At 52.2% G+C, this 26028-nt stretch overlaps 1 protein-coding gene across 1 annotated transcript in view; it reads left to right on the top strand.

Annotated features, from left to right (window-relative positions):
* The window catches only part of Srrm4 (serine/arginine repetitive matrix 4), a 149385-nt gene that overhangs the window by 97522 nt on the left and 25835 nt on the right, over nucleotides 1-26028 (top strand). Inside the window, exons 2-8 of the mRNA XM_047562684.1 lie at nucleotides 7338-7484; nucleotides 12813-12899; nucleotides 15003-15074; nucleotides 17682-17708; nucleotides 18728-18778; nucleotides 21239-21337; nucleotides 22321-22477. Coding sequence (XP_047418640.1) covers nucleotides 7338-7484; nucleotides 12813-12899; nucleotides 15003-15074; nucleotides 17682-17708; nucleotides 18728-18778; nucleotides 21239-21337; nucleotides 22321-22477 — 640 coding nt within the window. The remainder of the gene's footprint in view (nucleotides 1-7337; nucleotides 7485-12812; nucleotides 12900-15002; nucleotides 15075-17681; nucleotides 17709-18727; nucleotides 18779-21238; nucleotides 21338-22320; nucleotides 22478-26028) is intronic.

Here is a 26028-nt window from a genome sequence, read left to right as displayed (position 1 = left end):
CGCTCATGCACGTGCTCTCAGCCGGGTGAAGGGGACGGTCCATTCTCATCCGTGGCCTGAGCAGGGCGCGTGGTGGAGGGCTGTGCTTGACCGTGCAGGTCAACCCCAGGATCAAGTCCAGATCCTTTGCAGAATCTAGAGTCTGGGCGCTCAAGGTGGGGTCCGCGGAGCGGCAGCATGGCCAGGAAGTGGGTGGAGATGCAGAAGGGCCGGCTTTCATCCAGACCTGCGGAATCGCCAGCCACCCTCCAGCAGGGTCCCCACGGGACTCAAGTGCACTTTCGGGCTTGGAAAGCACCGGACTGGCTCTTCCTGACTGCCTGCATCCTCTGCGGTCGCCATGGAGACCCGCTGCTCTGTTTGGAGCTGGGCCCTTGCACGTGCTCTTTCTCTGGTCTCTGCTTCCTTGACCAGCCTCCACTGGTCCTGGCCACCGGCCCACGTTCCCTAGGCTGGGTCAAGTGCTTTCTCTATGCCCCCAAGTCCCTCTAATCTCCTATCATGTCCCACTGCACCCTGTAACTCCTGGTTTAAGAATCTGTCTCCCCTTCCAGGGCGAGGCCTCTTTGAAGACAGAAACCACTAGTTACTTTTGCATCTTGAAATCTAACACCAAGGAGACGTTCCATAAGCAACTGTTGGATAATGAATGAAATAAAGAGAGAAATACCAATCTCATAAAAATTTCTTGTTTTCCCTCAATCTCTGCTAAAATGAGCCTGCCTGCCCCCGCACCTCAGTGCCACCTCCCACGGCAGCTGCCGAATCCTAAATCTTCTCTCAGACTCTGATGCTTTTTCCAGCCACGATAGCAAAGTTCAAAAGGTCGCCGTGCCTGCAGACTACCTCCAACCAGGCCTAATTAACTAGATTAACCTTGAAAAAGACTTGGAGTGTCAAGTCTGCAGGCCAGGATATTAACTGGAGTTCCAGGAATCCAAGGCACAAATTAGCCAAATCCATCTCGCCCCTGGGTATCAACCCCATGACGAACCTAGGGTTTCTGGTGGGCTCATGGGCAGGAGGGTCTGGACTTTCATTCCCTATTGGAACCAGGAGAATGAGGGTATCTGGAAGTGGGGGCTCGAGGGTGGGTCATTCACAGCCCTTGGCGCAAGCAAAGAACAAGAATGCAGGAGTGGCCACACAGTGGCATATGCCTGTGATCCCAGCGGCTCTGGAGGCTGAGGCAGGAGGATCGTGAGTTCAAAGCCAGCCTCAGCAACTTAGTGAGGCTCTGAGCAACTCAGTGGAATCTCAGTGTCTTCAAGCAGTGCAAGGGGTGGGAGGTGGTCACCATGTGCCCCGCTAGGCATTGTCAGCATCAGGTGTGACGATGGTTCAGACATGCCCTGCACCCAGGAAGAGCCATCAGAGGAGGAGAGGCCATCGGGGTCAGGATGTCCCAAATCTAATGACCAGCTGCCATTTCTCTCTGCGGGACGTGGGATTCGGGTCAACCCTGGACGTGCAGATCCTCTGCCAACACGCAGGGCAAGTCCGTCTTTTGCAGGGACATTACCAGGATTCCCTCTGCACCCTGCTTATCCCTTGCCGGGAGTTTCTAAGCATCTTCCGGATTCCTCTTCTTTTTTTCTGAATTGATACTCACAAGCAGGCTGGGCTGCTGGTGCTCCAGCCACGTATCCTATCTCCAGGTCCTAGTCTCTCCCTCTCACAGTGGAACAGTCGCTCCTGGGTTTCTTTGGAAGTTGGAATGATGAAGACTTTCTAATCCCTGAGTCCGGCATCCAGTGGGTGCTCGATCAATGCCGGCTGACCTTAGGATCCAGAGACATGGAAAGAGCACCGAACTGGGAGTCAAAAGGCCACCGCTCCAGGCACATCCAGGCCCCCTGACCCCTGCACAGAGAAGGGCTGGATCTGGGGCTCTTCCTGCTCCAACATTGCTGCTCTCTGATTCCCAAAATGGTGTTAACTCAGTCCGCGAAGATCTGCCCCCAACCAACAGTGAGCCAAATGAGCACTTGGTTAGGAGCAGCGGGGAGCAGGCAGGCGGCGGGGGTAAGTTGGAGAGTTTTGCGGAAAGTTCGGCCCTGACTCTTATCATCGGAGGCGCTGATCTTCCGGTTGCCATGGCGACGGGAGCAGTCTCTCCGCTCCAGGTCGCTGAGGAGCAGGAAGGCAGGGGTTGGCCTGGAGGAATTCCGCACGGGTGGCTCCCCGCCCTCTGTGAGGCGGAGTGTGCCGGCCCTCCACCCCTTCGATCAGCTGCCCCCTGAAGGTCTCCCTTCCTTTAGTTTTTTGTTCCAAGGCAACACGGAGAAGGAGGCAGCTGCCATCACTCTTGGGCAGATTGGAACACAGAAGGAATTTTTCTCAAAGCCCCACAAGGATGCAGAGCTGGTGGCAGGTGGGTGAAGGGTGGGGACCCTGGCTGAGGGCTGATTCCCCGGAAGGACTGCGCATCTGCAGACCATCCTTCCTCCCGGGCCTCCGCTTCACGGTGTGTAAGAAGAGGTCGAATCTGATTGATCTGTGGGTCCCCCCAAGGGAGCGGTGATCAGAATTCACTAGTTCATCCATCCATTCATTCATTCACGCATTCGTTCAACAAACACTTTTTGAGCAGAAAGATACACTGCATCAGACTCTCTCTCTCGGGATTCAGAGACCAGATCCTGCTCTCCTAAAGCTTGTGTTCTAGTCCAGAAGAGGATCGGTTAGCCAATCAACATTTAAAATGATCCTTTCAAATGATGATAATGCTATGAAGAAAGACACCGCAGGTTCCTACCATGGCTGACGCGGAGAGGTGATGCTTGAATGAGCAGGAGGAGCTACACACGCCAAGAGCTGGAGGAACTGCCTGCCAGGTGGGAGACAGCAAGAGTAAAGGCCCTGGGGCAGGAAACCGTTTGATCGATTTGAGAAATAGCAAGGGGGCCATGTGGCTAGAGCAGTGGAAGGGACAGAGAGAGCATAGGAGGCGGCATTGGAAGCAGGGCCAAGGCAGATGGTGCAGGGCCTTTGGACTTTATGTTTGATCCCATGGGAAGCTGAATTACCAGGGTGTTTCTTTAACATGCAGATTCCTGGGTTCACCCCTGGGAGACTCATTTATTATGACTGGGATGGAACCTAGGAATCTGTGTTTTAAAAAATCCCTTGGGAGCCTGGGCTACTGTGCCAAGTTTGGGAAACCGGGACATTATGCCTTCTGAGTTTCTTTCAGTTTGAAGAAAGCTGAGAAGCAATGTGTTGGAACATTTTGAAAAGAGATTTCAAATGTTCTATTATGGAAGAGTCCCTTCTTCTTCCCCTCAGTGCTTCCTGTCTTCCTGGTAGAATTAATTATACACAATCCCAGGCGAGGCCCCCAAGCCCAGGCCAGGCAAAGCCAGCATGCTGGAGGGGAAGAAGACACAACCCACCACATCAAAGAGTGTGAAGTTCCATAAACTCCCTCCTGCTCCCCTGCATGCTTCCTCACCGGACCAGGGCTCCCCATCTCCGAATCCCACCCCTTCCACGGGCAATGGTGGCAGACGGTATCATCATCTAGGCCCTGGCAATACCAGCCCCAGCTCCTCCGCTCCAGATACTCCATTTTTGTCTATTACAGGATTGTTTCTGGTATATATTTGGATCTTGGTCCCCTATAATGCTCCTAGTGTTCAAAATTCCAGTCTTTTCTGGAGGCGCTGTTGGAAGGGGTACCAGGGATTGAACTCAGGGGCACTCAACCACTGAGCCACCTCCCCAGCCCTGTTTTGTATTTTATTTAGAGACAGGGTCTCCCTGAGTTGCTTATTAGCACCTCACTTTGGCTGAGGCTGACTTTGAACTTGAGCGTCTCTAACTCAAGTTTCGGCTAAGAAACAGGTATGCAAAAAACTTTTTAAAGTTTTTAAAAAACTTGTCGATTACTTTTCTTTGTAAAAATAAATAAATCAATGCCGCAGAATCAAGAAGACCTGGGGCAATCTGGGTCGACTGAGGCGTTCGTGGGGTTATCTGCCATCTCCGGGTGTCCATTCCCACCAAGTCTAACGGGAAAGGACCAGTCCAAAGCCTTTCAAAAGCCTCGTCTAACTTTTTGAAGGAACACTCTCGGTGAGCCCTGAGGCAGGAAGACATAGTCCCGTTCTCCGGGAGCTCAGCGTCTAGGGTGAGAGACCACCAGCAAATGTCAGCTCATTATTAAGAGCTGCAGCTGGCACAGAAAAGGGACTGTCATATCCTAGGAAAGGGGCAGATGTCCCTTGAGTCTTGCTCCCTACGCCCACACACCTTCTGTGTCTCAGTGGTGGCTCCGTCTTTGCATCTGCTAGAACTCAAAACCTTGGAGTCATCCTAGATTCCTCCCCTCCCCCTATTCCCTTGCTTCCTACATTAAACCAGCAGTAAGTAATGTTTGCACTGCTTTCAAAGTTTGTTGGACTCAGACCATATGCATGGCCTCCAGCCTGCTGCCCTGAGCTGAGTCTGAACACTTTCATGGACTCCCAGGCTCTGCTCTTTCTTCCCTTCAGGCCAATGTCCCTCAATCCCTAGACTGATCCCTCCAAAAGTGAGACAAACCCTGTAATTCCTCTGTTCACAAGGTTCCATATGGCAGCTCAGAGAACCCAAAGGCTCTCCCAGAGCTGCAAGACACGATCTGTGATCTCACCTCTGGTCTTTGTAGTTCCTTGTCCATCCTAAGGGTCTTTAAATTTCATGTTCCTTCAAACCGAGCTTCACGTCCCCCTTTCTGCAGATACCTAGGTAGAAATTATATATTACTCTGCAATAAACTACTCCAAACGCCGTGGCTGAAAGCAACAATAAACTATGGTGCTTCATAGTTTCACCAAGAGGTGGTGACCAGATGTGTTCTGGGGCTGCAGTCACATCCGAAAGCTTGATCGGAGTTGGAAGATCCACTTCGAGGCGGCACGTTGCAGGAGGTCTCAGTTCTTCACATGGGCCCCTCTGCGGGGCTACTTGGGTGTCCTTTCAAAATGGCAGCTGGTTCCTCCCAGAGTGATCAAGAGATCAAGGCAGAAGTTACCTTGGGTGACCTAGTCTGAAAGTCACACATGATCACGTCTACCACATTCTATGTACTAAAAGGAAGTTTAAAAACCCATCCAACTTCATAGGGAGAGAAATTAGTTCCTTTTTTTTTTAATGGCATGAATGTCAAAGAATCTGTGAATCCATTTTAAACCACCCAAGTTTCAAGGTTGACCCCTATTTCCTCAAGTCTCTGCTCCATCATTTCTCCTTTTGAAGATCTTCTCGGATTCCTTTATAGCAAATAGCAGCTACCCCTCCATTCCTAGCCTACTGCTTTATTCTTACCATAACTGATCGCCATTAAATAAATCAGTTTTACTTCTGTGTTGATTATCTGCTCCTCCGTCTAGGATGTAAACTCCACCACCAGATCTGCAATCTCTTGGTCACTGAATCCCCCCATGGAGAACTGGTCGGCCCACATTGTAGGCACTCAGGACACTTGAGTTAATGAATGCAGGTTAACCTAAGCCAGGAGAAGAGCAGGTCAGGGCCAGTCTTGCTGGGAGCTAGGCAGAAACTGCAAGCTTTGAGTTGTCAGAAGATCCAGGACAATATTCCGCAGAGACAGACAGACAGGGTAAAGGGCACAGAAATGGAGCCCTCATAGTAGGAGAATGAGGCAGGAAGGTTTAGGGAACACTGAGGCTGTGCAATCTGGAAGGCAGTTCTAGAAGCCAGGAGCTGGCAGGGAGGAGGGCTGAGCAGCCCTTATTAGAATCTCCGTCCCTCCTGGGCTTGCGGTATCTCCGGGCTCTGCTTCTAAAGATTCACGGGTACGCAGCTGACAGAAATGGATGGGTTTTTCTGCCCTTCCTTCAATATTGACAGGGCTTAGCTTGCACCCCTGGAAGCCCTAAGGAGCAGGGGCTTATCAGATGCATTCATCCTGAGTCATAAAACCCATCTTGATGCATCGGCCACAGCCTGGCGCATGACAAATGCTAATGCTTCAGATCGATGTTTGACCTGGGGTCTGGAAGCAGGTGAGCAGAGAGGAGAGCTTCCTAGATGGTGTGCCCCTCGAACTCCTCACTCCTCCTGGTTGGGAGCTGGGAGTTTGCACGACAGACTCTTCAGAAGCTGAGTAACTAGGCATCTTCTTGTCACTGGTTAAGGTTATTCCCTATTTTACCATCGAGGGAACTCAGAGATGTTAAGTGATTGGGCTCAGGTCCTACGGATAGGAAATGAGGAAGGAAGGAAGTACGTGGGCCCCAGCTGTGCTGTAGCCCACCCCCCACTGCAGATGTGTTCCAAGATCCCCAGTGGATGCCTAAAGCCATTGGTAGTCCTGAGCCCTCTGTTTTTCCTATACGTGCACACTTAGGATAAACTTGAATTTATAAATTAGGTACAGTGAGAGACTAACAATAACTAATAATAAAATTTAACCATCATAATATGTCGTAATGCAAGTTACACAAGTGCATCTTGCTAGAAAAAGAAAAAAATCTCATTGTTCATTCACCTTTTTACTTTAATGGAAGCACTTAGGAAATCTCTTTGGCTTCCTAGTTGCCAACATCACAGTCTTGCACTTTGGGACCATTGTTAAGTAAAATAAAGGTGACTTGAACAAGAGTCCTGAGGTACAGTCACAGTCAATCTAGTCACCAAAATGGTTACTAAGTGACCAGCAGTTGGTAGCGTATTTGGTGTAAGGGAGATGATTTACTTCCTGATATAATGCAAGATATCATCCCACTACTCAGAATGGTGCATATTTAAAACTTGTGATTTGTTTATTTCTAGAATTTTCCATGTAATATTTTTGGGCCATGGTAGGCCACAGGTAAATGACATCATAGAAAGAGAAACTGTGGATAAGAGTCTATAGATAAGGTGGAGAAATCAAATAGAACTGACAAAGTGGAGTTTCAGCTTATGGTATCACGCTTTGACCTCCAATTGTGTCTTCAGAGAGGAAGTAGAATGCTGGTTTCCAGCATCTCCTCATGGTTTAGTCAGGATAGGAAAAGGTATGCTGCAGTAACAAGCCCTGAAATCTGAGTGGCTTAATCTTAGTAAGGTTTATTTTTCTCTTGTAAAATCTTCCATTGAGGAGCTTCATCCTCCAGAATATGTAGCCCCAAATGTCACTAGAATTGAGGAAGAGAGGGCAGGAGAAGTCATGTGGGTCTTGATTGGCTTGAAGTAGAAATGACGACTCAGAGAGACAATGGTCCAAAGATAATCTAAAGGTCTCAACCTCACTGCAAAGGAAGCTGAGAAAGTTAGAAAGTCTGAATTTAGTGAACCATGTCTCTGCGTATCCTAACACTTGTCTTTTTTTATTTCTTCCCTTGCAGGACAGAACCCCAGAGCAGCCCCATAGTTCCAGCCCAGGATGGACCTTCAGAAAAGCTGGGTCAGCGTCTGGCTACCGAGGCCTTGGGCACCAACAGCTGGGAGAGAGACAAGGCCTGCCGGGAGCTGGGTCTTGCCAGAGCACGCAGGTGAGACACTCTCCTTTTTCATCTCTTCATCTGTGGGGAAGTTCAAGCTAAGGATACAGAAATGAAGTTGGCCTCTGGCCATTTCTCTCCTTGCTTTTACAAGTTTCTCTTTTAGACCCTTGAAAAAGAGGTCAGTAAACTTTTTTCTGTAGAAAACCAGATAGTAAATACTTTCTGTGGACCTAGTAGTTTCTGCCACAACTACTGGACAGTAGTAGCACAAAACCCACCGTACACATTATGCAAATAAACAGGCAACCCTGGGTTCCAATAAAACTTTATTTATAAAAACAGGAAGTGGGATAGATGTGGCCTACTGGTGATAGTTTATTGATTCCTACCATAAATGATGGTTCCTTTCCATTTTAATGATCTTGGGAGTCTTTGATTCCCAAATCATGATGTTACTCCAGATTCACCTCCTGGGTTCCAGATCTCTGTATTCATTCCTTAGTTCAGTTACTCAAGTACCTTTTAAGCACCAGCTATATAATAGATACTGTATTAGCAAATGACGATACGGTATTTTACTTCAAAGAGAGGTAACTTGCCCAAAATATGTCCTTTCTTTGGCCTCTGGAGAATCTAAATACATTTATGGCACCTGTAATCCAGCCTCACCAGCGGGAGTAAATCCTGAGTCCTCCGGACCTGTTATCCTGCCGCAGGCTTGGGCCAGGGGCCTGTATTTAACCCCAGTGATGGGGGAAAATGAATCTGGTTTTCCCATCAGTAAATCTCCCCCAGATTCCTGACCTTGAATCGGAAGGTGTCAAGACCATTTTATAGTTGGGGAAACCGAGGCCAGTTTGTAGGAGGACTGAGATTAGCCGGAGGACCCCTGCCCCTGGTTCAGATTCTCTCCATACATTCTGCAGTTCTTGGTTCACTAAGGTAGAAGTTCTAAGCCAGCCTGAGAATTAGAATTAGGTGAGAGCTTAGCGCTGACTGCTGTCTTCAGCAGTCACTCCAGTGTGTCACTCCAAGAACTCTCTGAAAATTGCCTGCACCCTTTCAGAAGGTTTATTGACCTCTGAGGCTGATGCACCAGGACCTCTAGTTAAAGACCCTGATTCTAGGGGACCAGGTTACTGCGTTTTGAAGAAGTGTCTTAGGAAGCCAGAGATTTTACAGATGGAGACTCAGCTATAAGCTTCAGTGAGGCTGTGGATTGAATGGGAGAGAAACGCAGTTAAGCCCAATCAGCTCTTCAGAAGTGAAGTTCAATATCAGGTCTGGAGAGCACTCACCAGCAAACAGGAAGAAAAGCTATCATGAAGACCGAGGGCAATGGAGAGAGAATGGGGAAGAGGAGAAATTCTGTCCTTATAGAATGGCATCTTCCCAAGTGCCCATGGGGAGGCGGTGAGACCCGGAGCCCTGGGCTCACCCTGGGATGCTGCCACTTCCTCCCAGAGCCTCAGTGTTCATGACTATACAATGGGTATATTAAAATCCCATTCTCAAGGTTGCAGTGAGAATTCAATTAGATGGGACACCTACGGGTTCCAGCAGTGGGTCTGGAACATAGGAAGTCTTGAAAACTGTTAGGTGAGTCTCATGGAGCCAGAAGAGAAGGTTCCAGGCATGAAGACCTGAACAATGATGCCACCTTGCCAATTCAGTGGCACAGCGTCTGTATCTCTCCCACCCTTCTCTCTGTGACTCTCTGACATGTTCAAAAGCACAATGAAGATGATGATGATGATGATAGTGATAAAAGTCATAATAATTACACTACAGCCATGCATCATTTAACAACGGGGTCGTGTTTGGAGAAATTCATCCTTAGGAGATGACACGGAGGGTGCTCACACGAGCCGGGATGGGACAGCCCACTGTGCACGGAGACTGCATGGTACAAGGTGCTTATGGAACAGACTATTGCTCCTAGTGCCCTGAGATTCCACGAAGCACAAGAGGAAACGGTGCCCTGGGGATCTGAGGTGAAGGCCGGCTGTGCGCAGCCCGGGTAGCACCACAGGCTCCCGCCCACCCAACGCCCTCTCCTTATAAATAGGCGTTGGCTCTAAGATGGGGGTGTAAGAAGCACGTACCCAGGAAGCGTCACCCGTTATCACCACCGGGTAAGAGGCACCCACGTGGTGCAGAATGAGCGACACCGAGGCTCCCTCCACGCCCGCGTCACCGCAAAGCCCGCGGCAATGCATCGGCGACCCTGTCGCTGATCGATAGTTTTCCAGCTTCATTGTCACCTAAGGGGACACAGCCTGTCGTTGCTGGAAACGCCCGGGTGTGGTGCGTGACGGTAACAGAAGCCCCTTTTACTGGAACCGGACTCGACGCAGCAGGGCGCGGACGCCAGTAGGCTCCAGTCCCCGCAGTGACTTGGGGCTCGGGCGCGCTTGTTCCCTCCCTGCAGATGCTGAGAATTAGGCCCAGGGCTGGGCAGGGGCGGCCTTGAAACCCCGTTTGTCGGGGTCTGGCGCCCGGGTTCCTCTGGGCGACCTTCTCGACCACGCGTGGGGGACCTCAGCAAACCCAGCCGCGGGTGCTGACCTGGGCACGTGGCCGTCACACCCTAGCCCTGCGCGTGCAACTGCGTGTGCACAGCCACGGGGCACCTCAGCTCTGCGCTACCCCGCCTGCCAGTGTGGGCTGCATACGCACCTCCCTGTGTGCTTCACCTCTGCACGTACCCGCCTGCCACGTGGGTGCTTACCACTGCATACCTACCCTCGCCTGTGTGCGCTTGACCACTGCATACCTACCCTCCGCCTGTGTGTGCTTGACCACTGCATACCTACCCTCGCCTGTGTGCGCTTGACCACTGCATACCTACCCTCCGCCTGTGTGTGCTTGACCACTGCATACCTACCCTCCGCCTGCCTCACAGAGTGCTTGACCACTGCATGCCTACCCTCCGCCTGTGTGTGCTTGACCACTGCATGCCTACCCTCCGCCTGTGAGCGCTTGACCGCTGCATACCTACCCTCGCCTGTGAGCGCTTGACGGCTGCATACCTACCCTCCGCCTGCCTCACAGTGTGCGCTTGACCACTGCATACCTACCCTCCACCTGTGTGCACTTGACCACTGCATACCTACCCTCGCCTGTGTGCGCTTGACCACTGAATACCTACCCTCCGCCTGCCTCATCAGTATGTGCTTAACCACTGCATACCTACCATCTGCTTGCCTCACCAGTATGTACTTAACCACTGCAAACTTACCTCCACCTGTGTGCGCTTAACCACTGCATACCTACCCTCCACCTGCCTCACTAGTATGTGCTTAACCACTGCATGCCTACCCTCCGCCTGCCTCACCAGTATGAACTTGCCCTCCTCCTGCGTGCGCTTGACCACTGCATACTTACCCTCCGCCTGCTTCCCCACTGAGCACTGAGCCGCTGCACACTTCACCAGGACAAACTTGACTGCTCCACATGTAACCACTGCATACTTAGCCACCACATGCTCTGTCCCTTGCTTAACCGCGTGTCTGTAACCATGCCACACATCAGCATGGCCTTCTCAGCCCCTACCCGTGGTACAGCAGAGTACCATGCTGTATTCTACCCCCAGCCCCCTCTGCCGGCACCCCAGCGGGGCTGCTGCAGGAGGAAGAGGTAGAGGGGAGCAGAGCCCTGGGCAGAGGCACGGGGGACTTCTTGAGGGGCTTGACCAGTAATCGCCATCTCACAGACGTCAGATGGAGCCAAGTTTAAACACTTGCTCAGCTTTACCCTCCGACTTAAATCTCAGTCCAAGACAACGGTTCTCCAACTGTGCTCCCTGGCACCCTGGGGTTCCAGGAGTTGGAATATTTATAACAGTGAGATCTCTCCTCATTTTAAAAGATATACACTTAAAAGATTTTGGATTTTTTTTTTCTTGAGTATTTTCCCTTTAACTTTTTTTTTTTTTTTTTTTCTTCTCAAATCCCTGGCAGCTGTTTGACCGGGCAGTGTTTATATGAAACATGAAGATTTAACAAATAGCTAAATGAGTTCATCCATTCATCCTGCATTTGGTCACTTGAAAACTATTGGACTTGTGCTCTGTGTCGAGCACTTTTTGGAGAAAATACATGGAGGTGGCCCTCTGTGTTGACCCTAGCAACCTGTTTGCTCCGGGCTAAGTGTGTTGTCCGTGCTTTATCACACTTACGCATGATTAAACAGCGGGTCCTTCATTCCTGGGACATTTATTTTCAACCTGCTAAAAGTGACTCTTTTTGGAAATGCTATCTGTAGGGCGATGTGATTTTTCAGTTTTTGGAGACACAGAGACCTCAATGTCTATTCTAATCATTTTATCACCCCTCTGTTAATCCCGAGGATCCAGATTCTTTAAATGGAATTAAATATGGAGGTATTTTACAATGTTCTCCAGGGAGCTGGGTAACTTCCAGCTGACAGGCCGCACAACTTTGAGAAGGCCGCTCTTTTGAGAAAGCTCCCAGGGCAGGAATCACACAGGTACACATCCCAGCTTGGATAATTCTTGATTGTGTGGGCCATCTGCAAATCAATCCGACACTCCGAAACTCATTTTCTCCACCTGTAAAATGAGATGGTAAAAAGCATACCACCCTCAAAATGTGCTTGTGAGTACCAAAGTACCTAAAAATCCTGGCACAGACTAAATGCATAAATGCTGGTTTGTGTTGCTACTGAAATAATGGTAATAATATTACATTTTTTCCAGAAAAGTTCAACTGGGTTCAATGTTTCAGTTCCCAACAATTCTCCATCCAGTTCTCCAATTCTCCATTCTCTCTCTTTGCTATGGGATGGCACTTTAAAAAAAAAATATCCCTGGAGCCTGCCTCAATTATAAAAGAAGATAACTTGACAGCATTTAACTGCATTCTGAGCATTTGAATTTAATTGAATGGGAAATAATTATTCCTGAAGAGCAGAGGCTTTTGAGGTTCCGCGAGGCGATATAAGATATGGATCTCGTTACATTAGACCTCGGCAAATAAACTTTTAATAATCAGCTGCTACCTAACATAACTTCCACCTGCCATTAAATTTCCAGCAGGAGCGATGGGGACAGGGGATTGAACTGCTGATTAATTATTTAAAAAGTGATTTATTTACCAAGGTGAGCCATTTGCAGATTCAATAATAAATCTATTAAGCAGTAGTTAACCTCTATAACTCTGTTTTAAATAATCAATGGGTGTTTGGGCAGCGCACAGCGTCTGTCTCATTAAGTCCTTATTTGAAGCACTTAATCTGAGGTGTGACCGAATCAGCCATGAGGTGGTAATTAGGCGTTTGCTCTGGGTCCTTGATCTTGCCAGGATCCTTCCCCTTCAGCCCTGGCTGGGTCCTCTGACTCTTTGTTCTCCACAGTGCCTCCCTTGACAGAGACTCCACACCTCCACCCTCCTCCAGGGGGAAGAAGAAGAAGAAGAAATCTGCCCGGAAGAAGAGAAGGAGGTAAGGACCCCCGCCCCCAAGATGAAATCTAAAAGAGGAGGAAAGGGACAGAACAGGGTGATAGGGACTTCGGAGACAGTGACTCTCCTTGGAGTGCAGAGCTCTTCTGTGCCTCTTCCCTGGTTGTGTGACCTTGGACTTCACCTCGAAGCACCCTTCGCCTCTTCTAAAAACTGGCAACCGTACCTACCTCTTGGATTTGGGGAGAATCACATGAGAAATGGAGGTAGAAACAGCAGTCACGGTGTCTGACATGTAGTAAGTGAGCAGTTAACAGGAGCACAGTCGTTACCATGGGTACTGAGTTCCTCTGAGAGCTCACTCAGTGCAGAGACTTGTGCTGAACGGACGAGACTTACCCTGATTTCCATCATCTCTTTCACTCTGCACCGGGTTCCACCCCAGCAAGGATTCTTATTCCCATTTTGGAGATGGGAAAAGAAAGGCTCAGCGAGGAGTGATAGAATCTACAGGGCCATGATTCTCAGGCTCCTCAGTAGGTTCCATCCCACTGCCCATCAAGCCAAATGCCCAGGATAATGGATGGACTTGACAGTATTTGCCAGCTAGTGACTGTTTTGTATTTTACGCAGTTTTTTTTCTATAAATATTTAAAAATATTTTTATATTGAAAAATGTTTCCAGGTTTGCTTGTAGATGGTAGCTCTCTAGACTGAAAGCTTGCCTGGAGTCCCAGCCCCAGAGGACTAGGCTTGATAATTCTTAGGGATGCAGGTGGAGAATCTCACCAAGCCTCTGAGGCAGTACTTATAGAGGCCTGCAGGGGGCAGCAGAGAGCAGCATCTGAACCAGTTGGGCCTCAAATCCACGTTTTCTGGGACTTGGTTGCAGGACTTTAGCCTTGTCCTAAAAGGTCGGGTCCAAGGAGGACCCAGCAGGGAAAGTGGGTGAAAAAGCTGAGATCTAGCCATTGTAAGGCAAGGAGTATCATTGGGCAAGTTGAGGTTCCTGATTTTAGGGGTGGGTGAAGACTTCAAAAGAGAAACGTCAGTCGTTAGGCCTCACTAATCCATCATTCAATAAATGTCCATGAAGCACGCATTTGGGGACAGACATTGTGATTCCCTAAAGGTCGAGTAGGTCCTCAGTCATTTCCCTTCACCTGCCCATTTTGTTGAACTTGAGAAATATACTGTTTCTTTTTCATTGATTGCTAATATTTTAAAAAATGGGGAGATTTTATATGAAAATATGGATTTCTGGAGGCTTCTACTGATAAGACAGGTGCTATGGAAGCCCAGTCCTGCATTCCCACACTGGAATCTCGGCTGCTCTGAGAAGCAGCCAGCTCCTAAAGTCAGGCAGTCTTGGGTTCGCCACAATCCCCACCACTCCCTACTATCTCCCACCAGCCTGTGCCAGCCATTTATGCTATTGGAGAGGCTCCTGCTGGCGTGGAGTTGGCAACTTCTGTTTTGACCCCGCTCTGTCAGCGGGGGAGTAGACCTAGGGATCAGCCTTGATGTGTCCCAAATGACTCTGAGCTGGTAGTAGAGTCTAGGTTAGAACTCCAGCCTCAGCCAGAGTCTTCCCCTGGGCTTAGAATAACTGTTTCTCAGGTGGCCCTTTGATGGCACCATCCATGTTGTGACTCCCTGGTAAGATTACCTCAGGGGGCTCCGTCTTACCAGGGAGACAACAGGCTGGGACAGAGGAGAGACCCACAGAATACGGGAAGAGGGGCGTAGCTTGTAAGGAGAGCAGCAGATGACAGAAACTTTTATGGTCTAACCAAGAGGGCAACTGTGGGGTCATGCAAAACTCCTGGGATGGAAGAGAGCTCCACTTCTTTGCTGTGTGTCTCTGGGCAGGTCACTTCACCTCTCAGAATCTCTCTTTCTTCATCAGCAAAGGACTGGTAGCCACTGTACCTAAGAAACTTGTGAAAGGATTAAATGAGATAATACATAAAGCGTTCATGGTAATGTTTAAAGCAAATGCAAGCTACCACTGGTGTTGAGATTATCCTTGACATGCAGTCCTAAAAGAGCCGAGACCCTTCATAGGGACTGGGGAAGCGACCCTTAGAAACCAATTCTGGCCTCTACGAGCCTCCCTCTGAAGTGCCTCCCCTCTTTGCAGGTCCCCATCCTATAGCCCATCACCCGTGAAGAAAAAGAAGAAGAAAAGTTCCAAGAAACACAAGCGACGCAGGTACTGTCCTTCTGCCTCTGCAAACAGGGGCATCCCAGGTGGGATAGGGACGGGGGACCCCAATGTCATTTGCAGCCATCTCCTGTCATTTGTGTAGCGTATTTATTTTAGGTATGTGTTGTTATCTATGAGGATCATGTACACCTCGGGACTCCAACTGGGGGGACCAGAGGGCCACCCAAACTAACTCAGGTCAGAAGGGGACCTGATTAGAAGAAAAGCCGGAGGGTCTCAGTGGCCCTCTAGGTGTGGGCAAAGGGTGAGGACTGGGGAGTGGAGGACTCAGGGAACCAGGCAGGAGTCACGGCTCCCTCTGCTTCCTGGTCCCTGTAAGGGGACAAGGCCGCACCCTGCCCCACGTCTCCACACAGCAAACTCAGCCACATGCAGACTCTGAACTGTCTCGTTCCCTGTTCCAAATCCCCAAGGAAAGGCCTCACATGTGGGTCCAACTGTGTCCTGGAGGGTGGGACCTCGTTGGAGGACCTGGCAGCCGAGCGGGGAGCTCGGGCAAAAGTGAAAGGACATTGTAAACAGAACACACCTTCTAGAACTTTCCCCCTGGACACAGGTGCATGCACACACTGATCCACCGTCCCACACACATGCATGTTGACGGGGGGAAAAGACCGGCAGGATGTGAACCAGAGGGCTCCGAGCCAACGTTCATAGTCAGAAGATTTTGCAATTCAAACCTTCAGTGTTGCGGTTCCTGGGAGAAGTCCCGCCCTCTCTGGGCCAGTGGCCCGCGGGCCACCCTCTGCTGGCCTGAGAAGCCGGCCGGGCTCCCGCCTGTTCTTGCCACTGATGCACGTTGCCCAATCCCTGCGGTTGGCTGTGGGCCACGGGAAACGTGCCTTTGTATTTTATTTACTTCATTTGATCCAGAGTCCATGGCTGCATCTTCCCATGTGGTGAGCAGTTTGGATTCTGAACAGAACAAAAAGTGGGGGTTCCTGTGGGTTTGGCCCCCCGCATCTGAAGCCTGATTCAAAGTGGCTTCCAGGCGGCTTCTGCTCAGTCCGGGTTCTGGCCGCGTCTCCACCCGTGTCGCTGGAACCATCTCAGATCAGTTCCATCTCTGGCCCTGCCCACCGCCTACCTAGACCGTCGGGTGACGCCGAGTTTGTGCTGAAGACAAGACGTGGGCAAATTAGCGCGGGGTCGTGAGATGTGGTCTTCAGCAAAATGGTCCTTTGGTGACAGAGACTTCTGGCACCGTGGAGGCCACCGTAGAGGCGTGTCCTGCCAGGAGGGGAGTCGGCTGTCTTGTCCTCATCCCACACGGGGCCACTCAGACCAGTCTGGGGGACACGGCCACATCTGGATCCTGGGAGCTGGGTGGCTTCTCACCCAAAGGTTCCTTCTCGTGAGAAAGAGGCTGGGGTTAGAAACGGACCTGGCTGCAGGGACAGGGTTTGGAACTTTAGTGGGGAAGGAGGTCACAGGAGGGAGGCGAGGAACACTCCAGCTGAGGCCGCTCCTCTGGTTAACCATGGCTAAAGCATTAAAACCATCCATCTTGCCTGGCTCAGTGGCGCACACCTCTAATCCCAGTGGCTGGGGAGTCTGAGGCAGGAGGATGGGAAGTTTAAGGCCAGCCTCAGTCATCGGCAACTTAGAGAGCCGCTGTCTCAAAATAAAAAACAAAAAAGGACCGGGGATGCAGCTCTGTGCTGAGCACCTCTGAGTTCAATCCTCAGTACCAAGAAAAGAAAGTTGAAAAGATTTTCAACTCTATTGAGACTTTTCCTTCTCTCTTAATTAACAAAGCTTCGGAGTTTTTAAACGGTTCTCCCTTTTTCACAGCTATATATTGAACCCCTAAGATGAAACATAAATGAGGTTTCCAGGTTCCAAAACAGGACAGTGACCAAAACCCAGGCCCTGTCCCCAGGTGGCTCACATGCTAGTGCGGAACAGGGGTGTCCATGACCTGTAGAGGTCTATACCCTAATGTCACCAAGTGAGAAACTCAGCAGGGACTGGGAAGAGCACAGAGGAAGAATCCGGCCAGCTTGAGGGGCTCAGAGATGCTACTAAATGCTACAGTGAGCAGAGGACCCCAGGGGAGCCCTGGAGAATGAGTAGACTCTATGTCGGTGAGGCTGTGTGACCCTGGGCATCTTAACCAACCTCTCTGAGCTTCAGTGTCTGTCTGGAAGGTGGCTGTGAATTGTACTCCACAAGGTTTGAGGAAAGATTGAATGAGGCTGCGCGTGACAGAGGCTTAGCCTAGACCCCGGCACCCAGGAAGAGTCCTACGTGGGGCAGCTGGTGGCCTCGCGATGGCGATGGCGACAGCTAGGAGGGGAGGAATCTCCAGCTAGGGAGAGAGACGCGTGGGGGAGGGGAGGAGACAGAGGACTCTTCACCTGCTACCCGGACAGGCTCGCTGACAGTTTGGGGTGAGCTCCAGAGCTCTGGCAGGCTCTGGAAATTCAGGGTGCAAACCGAGGTGCCCCCTGCGAGCGTCACAGTCTTTGAAATCTGATAGAGGAGGGGGACCTGACCCCCAGCAGCCTGCGTCCCAAACTCACCGCCTCTCTTCTCTCTCCTCCCTCTTCCTTCCGCCTCCTCCCTCCCTCTCTCCTCCCTTTGACTCAGGTCTTTCTCCAAGAAGAGAAGGCACAGGTAAGGCCCGCGGCCCGGCTGCTCTTTCTGCTCTGTGTCCCTGAACCAGGCTCTGGGCCGCTCCCGGGTCTGGCTCCCACCCCGGGCCAGCCCGGGACGCACCTCCTTCTGCCTGAGTCTGTTTAACGTGCCACCTTGAACTCCCAGTAGGGACACGCAGGGAAAGACCTGCCCCGTCCCTCCACCCAGACCTTCCTAGCCACGCCCCAGAGGTCAGGGCCCGGCACCCTGGACACCCTGGGCGAGCCGTCACCGCGGGACTCACTGTACCTTGGTCCTGCGCCCGGCCCCTCCCACATGTGGGTGCATTTAACCCGGATCACCCCCGGCACGACCGTTTTACAGATGGAGAAACCGAGGCTCAGGAGGGGAGACGGGAAAGCCCACAGAGCCAAAGGGCTTCAGAGCCCAGAGTCGAATTCGCGTCTGTCAGACCGACGCTCAGAACGGGTGACGGTGGCTTCTTAAGTGACACCAGCCATATCGAGGGCGGGCTAAAGAACGCCGAGCCCTGCCCTTTATTCACGGCACGACATTTCTGAATCGGCCGAGCTCTGGGGGCTTCAGATGCCTCTCGGGGGGCTGTGTTCCCCCACCAGAAGCGTGGACCGGGGGGACTCATGGTCTGGGGCCACTTCCAGTCACCTGTGAGATCCTGGGCAGGTTCTGAGCCCCTCCGACGTTGGATTTCCCCATCTGTAAAATGTGTCTGGATGAAGTCGTGCCTCGCCCACAGGTGGCAGGAACCGCGCTAGGTCTTTGCCACGGAGTGATTGGCGGCTCCGACCGCCTCTCTTGCCACGCGCCGGGTCGGAGGAGGGGTGTCCCCAGCAGAACTGGCTGCGTGGACAAGTTGGCCCAGCTTCTCTTGCGCTCGGGCAGCGTCCGGGGTCCCCTCCCAGGCTGCCCGATCTAGGACCCCCGGGAGGGCCGCCTTGGAACTACCCGTTGGTTTTTGTCTTGCACTGTAGCTCTTGGTTCTTGAGCACCGTTCGGTTAATTGGCCCTTTCTTGTTTAGCTCCTCCAGCCCCAAAAGCAAAAGAAGGGAAGAGAAGAGGCATAAAAAGCAGTAAGTAGCCACATGCCGTCCAGTTTGGGGAACTGAAGTCCCGCCTCTTAGCAGCCGAGTGCGGTGGCCAAATGGGTGGGGAAAGGGAGGGAAGGGAGGGGGCGAGAGGAAGAGGGAAGGAGGGAAGAAGATCGGGAGGCGGAGGGGAAGGAGCGGGAGGAGGAGGAGGAAGCATTCGTGACCCGAAGCTGTGGGTTCAGCGTGTATGAGCACCAGGTCCAGTGCGGGACAATGCCATTGTCCTGTGCACATGCGTGTGCCCGGCACGCCCCTTGTGTGTGCACGCGGCGTGGCTGTGCCTGTCTTCATAGGGTCTGTGTGGAGTGTGCACTTGGTGAGCGTCTGAACGTTTTCCATCTCACAAACGTTGGTGGACGCTGCACATTCGTACACTACGTGGGCGCCTCGTGTGCGTCTGGGCTTCTCTCCGTGTCTACACCAACGCACTTCCGTGCCCGTGTGAGCATGAGCGTGCCCGGTGTGCACACGGATGCTCCATGGGTGGAGGTGCGCAGACCCCTTGCACTCCGCGTGTGTACAGGTTAAGCGTCTCTGCGCTGTGCGCACGGGGCACGCGTGGTGGTTTCAGCCTGTGCACGTGTGTGTCGTGCGTGCATGATCGTGTGCGTGTGAGCGCCTGTGAGCGTGCACATGAGCCCGGCCCCGGCTCCTGGGTGTGCAGCGCGGAGCCCTGGGTGACCCTCCCGGCCTCGGTCTCGGGCCCCCCGGCTGTTCACAGTTCAGAGCTGGTGGTAGAAATTCAAATCAGCCAGCGCTGCCTGCGGAGCTCAGTTCCCAACCAAATTGAAAGTAAATTTGGCGACAACCCGTCTACTTTATACCCTGCAAATGTTAGTGGGTGTGTTTTCCAGTCAACTAATATTTTATCTCCCACCAAGAAGCTTCTAGAAAGAGGATCAAAGACAATAGGAGGAAAGGTAGTGGCTGCTGGGGAGGAGAGGCGGAGGCCGGGCCGGGAGGGAGGACGCAGCTTTGCCTCACGTGGGGGGCACAGGAGGGAGGGCTGCAGAGTCGGGGCCTCAAGAACCCCGGGGGCACCGTGGTGGCATCGAGTTGCCCACCCTTTGTGCCAGGAGCTGGATGCATCCCAGAAGTTGCCGGCAGAGCACCAGGAAGCCCGTGCCAGCCACACCCGAAAGGCTCCCGGCTGCTCCTCGCCACGCCCCGTGGCCAGAGCTGCTTCTAAGCGAGGGACCCGCCGGGCCAGCTTCCTTCCCTCAGCGTGCCCCAGGCCTCCTCCTGCCCCTCCACCCCGGGGCCGCTCACAGTGCTGAGGGCACAGGGGACAGACCTGGACACAGGTGGCGGATGGAGCCCAGGGTGTAGCGGGGACCTGGCCCCGGGCAGAGGGCTTGGTGCTGAGAGCGGCTTCTTGCAGGAGGGGAGGTCCAGGCTGGGCTGCAGGTGAGGCGAGGGGCTGAAAGTCTCTGGGCCTCAGTTTGCACAGGTAGAATGGGACCAATACGGAGCCCATTTCATGAGGTTGGATGTGAGGCAGAGGTGAGTCTGCCGAAGGCAAACGCTAGGACGGGGTGTGTGGATGGCAGTGTGTTCGCCGTGGAAAGGCCTGGCGACGGCATTGGAGGAATCTCTGAGCCCTTTCTCCAGATAACCAGACTGCCTCCCGATAGAACCCTCTCTAACTCCCTCTGACTCCTGGCTCGGCCCAAACCTCCGACATTCCCTGTGCATCCTTAGTCACCATGGTCGCTGCCTCTCCTACTTCTGGATGGTCACGGTTCCTCAGAGGAGACTGAAGTAACCCGTAGTGACACCACTCGGGTCCATGGTGATGTCAGGCGCACATACTGAAAGGCTTTGGACTCCATGCTGAGTCTGGTTTTAATTTTCTAGGTCTGAGGTTACAAATTGGCAGCCCAAAGGCCTCATTTACTCTGCAAATGGGTTTTGCTTGCACCCCAGAGGTGCTGTTTTTTGTTTTTGTTTTTTGTTTTTTAAATGAGCTTCCATTTAAAATAGGAATATTTTACATTTAAAAAAAAATCTTTAGTTCCCCATCCACTTGAAAAATTGGAAAGTCCAGCGCGCGGGTACTCGGGGCACAGAGCTCCGGCCTCCAGCTGGTGTTATTTCAGAGCTGGTGGGTTGCTCCCACTTAGGATACCTCTCTGGTCTGTGTGAAGAGGAGACTCCCGCCGTAGGCAAGGGACAGGTGGCATGCAGGGCTGACCGACTGCCCCGGTGTGGCGAGCCCCGAGTCACCCACGCTCCCGCTGGAGGACCCCGTTCTGCTCACCTGTGTGCAGTAGAGCTGGGTAGAGGCCCCCAACCCCCAGACAGGAGGCTGGGGAAGGCCACGCGGGGCTAGGCTTGCCTGTGAGAGGCACGAGTGTGTCGCAAGGTCGAAATCAAACTCCCTCTCTCTCTCTCTGTCTCTCTCCTCCCTGCTTCTGATTCACTCCCTCTCACCTCCCCAAGATCTCGAAGCCGGCCCCGAAAGTCTCACCGCCACCGCCAACACCACTGGCCCTCGCGGTCCCAGAGTTCTGAGTCACGCTCCTCCAGCTGTGAGACCAGGTAACCCCCCGCCCCACGGAGCCTCTGCACCCCAGCCAGAGCCCGGAGAGCGGGGCCGCACTCCCAGCTCCACCTGGCCCCTGCAGTGGTCACTCTTGCCTGAAGCGAAAGGCTGTAGACAGAAGGGGTCTATTAAAAAAAAATGATCTGGGAGTCTCAGAGCAGAAGGGGACAGTCCAGAGCAGGAATCAGTCCCTACAGGTGCAGAAAACTGCCTTGACCCTGTCACTTCAAGCTGTGTGACCTCGGGCAGGATGCTAAACATCTCTGAGCCTCCGCTCTCTCATCTATCAAATGGGAAAGTGACTCTTGCCCTGTCTACAGCTTGGAGTTGTAGAACAGACTGTGAGGCACCTTCAGGGGGTTTCTGGGTGTCGTGCAGATCTCTACAGTACTATTTCTGTTGACCGCCGTGTCTCAGAGAGCCTTGGGGACGTGCGGAGTCCAAATGTGCCCCTTCCGAGAGGTCAGATGATTGGTTTCCCCTGCAGACAGAGCAACCAAACTCGCAGACGCCGGCTCTGCCACTCTTATGAATCCTTTCTCCCTCCGAGTTTTGGATGCCACTCCCCAGGACAGCTTCCTGTGGCAGACAGCCAGGCCCCTGCGTCACCCAAAGACGCGGTTACCGCCAAACACCCGGAAACGTGGGTGGACACACCCGGACCCACAGTCGGTCACTTGGACAGTCGCACAGGCGCGTGGGGGAAGCAGGGAAGGGGCCTCTTCTGTCATCCGTCAGCCATTGTCAAATGAATGAGCGGGACTGGGGCTGGGGCTGGTGGTCCCCGGCCGGGGAAGATGGATGGACACCCGTACTGTCCAGCTCTGACACAGACAGACACTCCCAAGGTCAAAGTCACCAACATGCACAAGCACCCCCAGCACGCCCCGAGGTCCTCAGGGGCTCCGCGGGGTCCTCGGCCATCTCTCTGCCGGGCTGGCCTTCAGCAGATTCTCAGGTCCCTCTCCCCCGTCCCCAGGCACCGAGGCCGGTCCCCCGAGGAAGGGCGGAAGTCCCGCCGAAGGCACTCTAGACGCTGCTCCCAGACCCTCTGCAAGGTCAGCCCCGAGGCCCGGTCCAGCCACCCGCCCAGCCGGCCCCTGGAGATGCTCAGCCTGCTGTCGGCCAGGGGTGTAGTAAGTATTGCACAGGCCTCCTCGGCGGGCCGGCCGCAGCACCCAGGCGGGGAGCGCAGGGTCAGGACAACCGGACGGCACGTGTTAATTCAGATCCGGGCAAAATACCCCGCTGGCTCCAGACCTCACTATTAATTAACCAAAGAGCCACTTTCCAGCCGGTGGCAGCAGTTGGCTTGGGGACTTGGAGGAGGGCGGTGGCAGAGGAAGCAAACCTAAGACACCCAGGCTCTGTTATCAGGGGGATGTGGACATCAGTACTGGTCTCCAGCGTGACGTTTGCAGGAACGCATGCGTGAAAGATCGTGGGAAGTTGTTTTTTTTATTATTTGTTTGGTTGTTCTTTTGGGGAGTGAGGAAAGGGGGTGTTTGGCGTGACCGAGGCACTCTAGATTTTACATGAGCACTGCATCTTTGGTGCCAGCTGGCTGGCAGCCTTGGTTGGCAGCTGGAATTTGATTCCACCTATAAATGCGACCTTGAATTTATATGAGAATTTTCCTCCAAGGAGCTCATGGCGCTTGACCTGTGTCTTCTCTTGTATCCACACAAGGTCTCAGGGAATTGAGGGTTCAGCTGCTGGCACTCATTCCTTCCACAGATGGGATGGAAATACCAAAGCTCAGAGAGGTGAAGTTCTGGGGTAAAGTCATAGAGCCAGGCAAGAGTGAATCCAGCTTAGCAACCTGGGACTGAGTGATATCACACAGTACTTCCCCGGGTCAACAGGGCAATTTGGCCTCAGATAATTTGACACCTTGAGCAAGAGATGGATCTGGATTTAAGTCCTAGCTTTGTCCCTTCCTAGCTGTGTGGCTTTGGGCAAGGTAGAACCCAGGTTTTGGGCAAGGTACCTCACCAAGGTTTTCTCATTTATAAACCTGAAGGATTGCCTCTTCTATGGGATTGTTGGGAAAATTCTCTAAGATCGAAGTATGTGAAGGACTTTTGGAGACTCCAAAGGGACAGACAGACAGACAAGAGGAGGGGGGTCAATACTAACGTAGCTAACCATTGCAGCCAAGAGTTGAGAAGGGGTCTGTTTTCTTGAGTTACATGAGGACTTAAATATTTCGGTGACCTGCTCCTTTAGAAAAGACAGGGTGGAAACAAGGAGAAGGCTCAGGACTGGTGGCAGGGATACCAGCAAGCAGATGGCCCTGACAGACAAGAGTGGGGCCTGCTTGACACAGCAGTGCATCCTGGGAAACTCTTCTCCATCCATCAGGGCTCCCCGTATCAAGGCCTAATTTTGCCCCAAATCTCTGCCTATCTGGAACCATCTGCAAATCTCCCCAGGTCCCTACTTTGTAAAGATGCCTGTGGTTACTGAGGACTTGCAGGGGGCAAATGGCTTTGTCTCCTCCCCAAATATCCTAAGAAGAGGAGTGGCCAGTATTGGCAGGGAGCCAGAGGCCTGGGTTCAAGTCTTGACTGGACTAATCATTTTATCCCTCCCAGCTGCCTCGGTTTCCTCAACTGGGAAATAGGTATGGTCATTCCACTGATCTCCCCGGGGGTTGTGGCAAAGGTAAACAGGATTAGAAATCAGAGGAATGAGAGGTAAAAGAGTGTGTTGGCGTTAGCAAGGGCTTCCTAGTCTTCCCAGTCATGTGATTGGTGGCAGCCCATTCTGAGTCCCAAGATGACCCCAGCTAAAAGGGCCCTTGAGAATGACTACTAGCTTATAGTGCTTTACCTGCCTGGGTTGGTTTCCTAACAAGGTCATGTTCATGAAGATGTTACAGAAAGCCAGGTCTGTCCTCCCACACTGACTGGTGATGGTACAGATTGGCTCTTGGTTGTTTGCTTTCCTAAAACACACAGGTTCTTGATGGCTTTGGAGTAAGGCACTCTGATGTCCCATATGAGTGAGTTCCTATCAGAAGAGCCCAAAGCCAAGCCCTCCACAAAGAAGCGGCCTTAAGAGCTCACCAGGCCCACTGCCCTGATTATCAAGAGAAAGGACTCACATTGGTCAAGGCAAGGTGGAACTTTAAAAGCATGGGATCATGGTTATGTGGTCACATCCTGGCTCCGAGCTAAGGGTAGTTACTTAAACCTCTCCAGGCTGCGGTTTCTTTGTCTGTAAAGAAATAATAAAGATAACCCAGGCACAGTGGCGCACACCTGTAAACCCAGCAATTCAGGAGGCTGAGGCAGGAGGTTCGCAAGTTCAAAGCCAGCCTCAGCAAAAGCAAGGCACTAAGCAACTCAGTGAGACCCTGTCCCTAAATAAAATACAAAATAGGGCTGGGGATGTGGCTCAGTGTCCAAGTGCTCCTGAGTTCAATCCCTGGTACCCAAAACTTTAAAAAAAGAAAGAGAAAAAGAATAAAAATAGATAACATTCTTTTCTTCAAACAACACTCGTTGAGCCCAGTACTTGGCCCAGGAGCAAAACTCAGTGCGTTTTAATGGTGTCATGACAATGTTCTGGCTCCCTCGCTGCACTTACCAGCCACAGAACCTTCCGTAAATGCTTTATATCTCAGTTTTCTCAAAATCTGAAAGACAAGCGTAATACTGAGACCTGTCTCGTGAGATTGTTAGGGGGACTCTGTGACAAAATATAAGTAAAAGTCTTGGGATGTGGCAGACAAGTGGCAAAGGCTGTGTGACATTTGCTGTGAGTGCCAGTAACCGAGTAGCAGTGGAGAGAGCGGTGGTTTTAACTTATGCCAGGTGGAGGTGATATGGTCGTGGGGTTCCAGGCTCGGGCAAATCATAGCGAAGCTGGAACTCAAGGCAGGGCCCTGCCAGGCCCAGTGCTTCCCATCCTGCGTGGAGGCTCGGCCCACGTGGCTCTGCCCCACTCACTTAAGGCTGCCCAGATCCTGGGGCATCTGAGGCTCCGAATCTGATCCTCTGAGTGCCCTTCAGGCTCAGCTCTTTCTCAGCTTCTCTCTTATAAGATTGTTTCCAAGAGTCCTGTCCCTAACATTAGTCTCCCTGTTAAAGGCGACAGCAGAGTCCCTTTCACAGAAACGAGGTAGAAATGGTAAATCACATAGCGTGAGCGTGGATGCTCAGGTGGAGCAGAAGGGAAGCCGCAGGGCAGGGCGGGGCAGGGTGCGGAGAGGAGGTAAGAGTTACTCAAAAGGCCAGGGGCAAGCAGGGTTGAGCCAGTGAAAGGGAGGAAGGAAGATTGGAGGTGGGATTTGAGATCACAGCCCAGGGCAAGGCACAGGCCTGGGGAGGGGAACCAGAGCCAGAGAGTCGGGGTCTTGGACGCGTGGTCCTGCCACGCTCTGTTGCTGTCACTTGGTGTACGCAGCTCTTCAAAAAATCAAGGACCGAGCTGGGCATGTAATCCCAGCAGCTCAGGAGGCTGAAGCAGGAGGATGGCAAGTTCAAAGCCAGCCTCAGCAACTTAGTGAGGCCCCAAGCAACTCAGCAAGACCCTGTCTCTAAATAAAACCTAAAAATGGGCTGGGGATGTGATTCAGTGGCTGAGCGCCCCTGGGTTCAATCCCTGGCACACACCCTCCCAGTCAAGGACCAGTGCATTAGGCAGTGGAGCTCATTTGCATATGTGACTACGTAACTTG

The sequence above is a fragment of the Sciurus carolinensis genome, chromosome 8, assembly GCF_902686445.1.
Source record: "Sciurus carolinensis chromosome 8, mSciCar1.2, whole genome shotgun sequence".
NCBI classification, from domain to species: Eukaryota; Metazoa; Chordata; class Mammalia; order Rodentia; family Sciuridae; genus Sciurus; species Sciurus carolinensis.
This window is presented reverse-complemented; position numbering and strand designations above follow the sequence as displayed.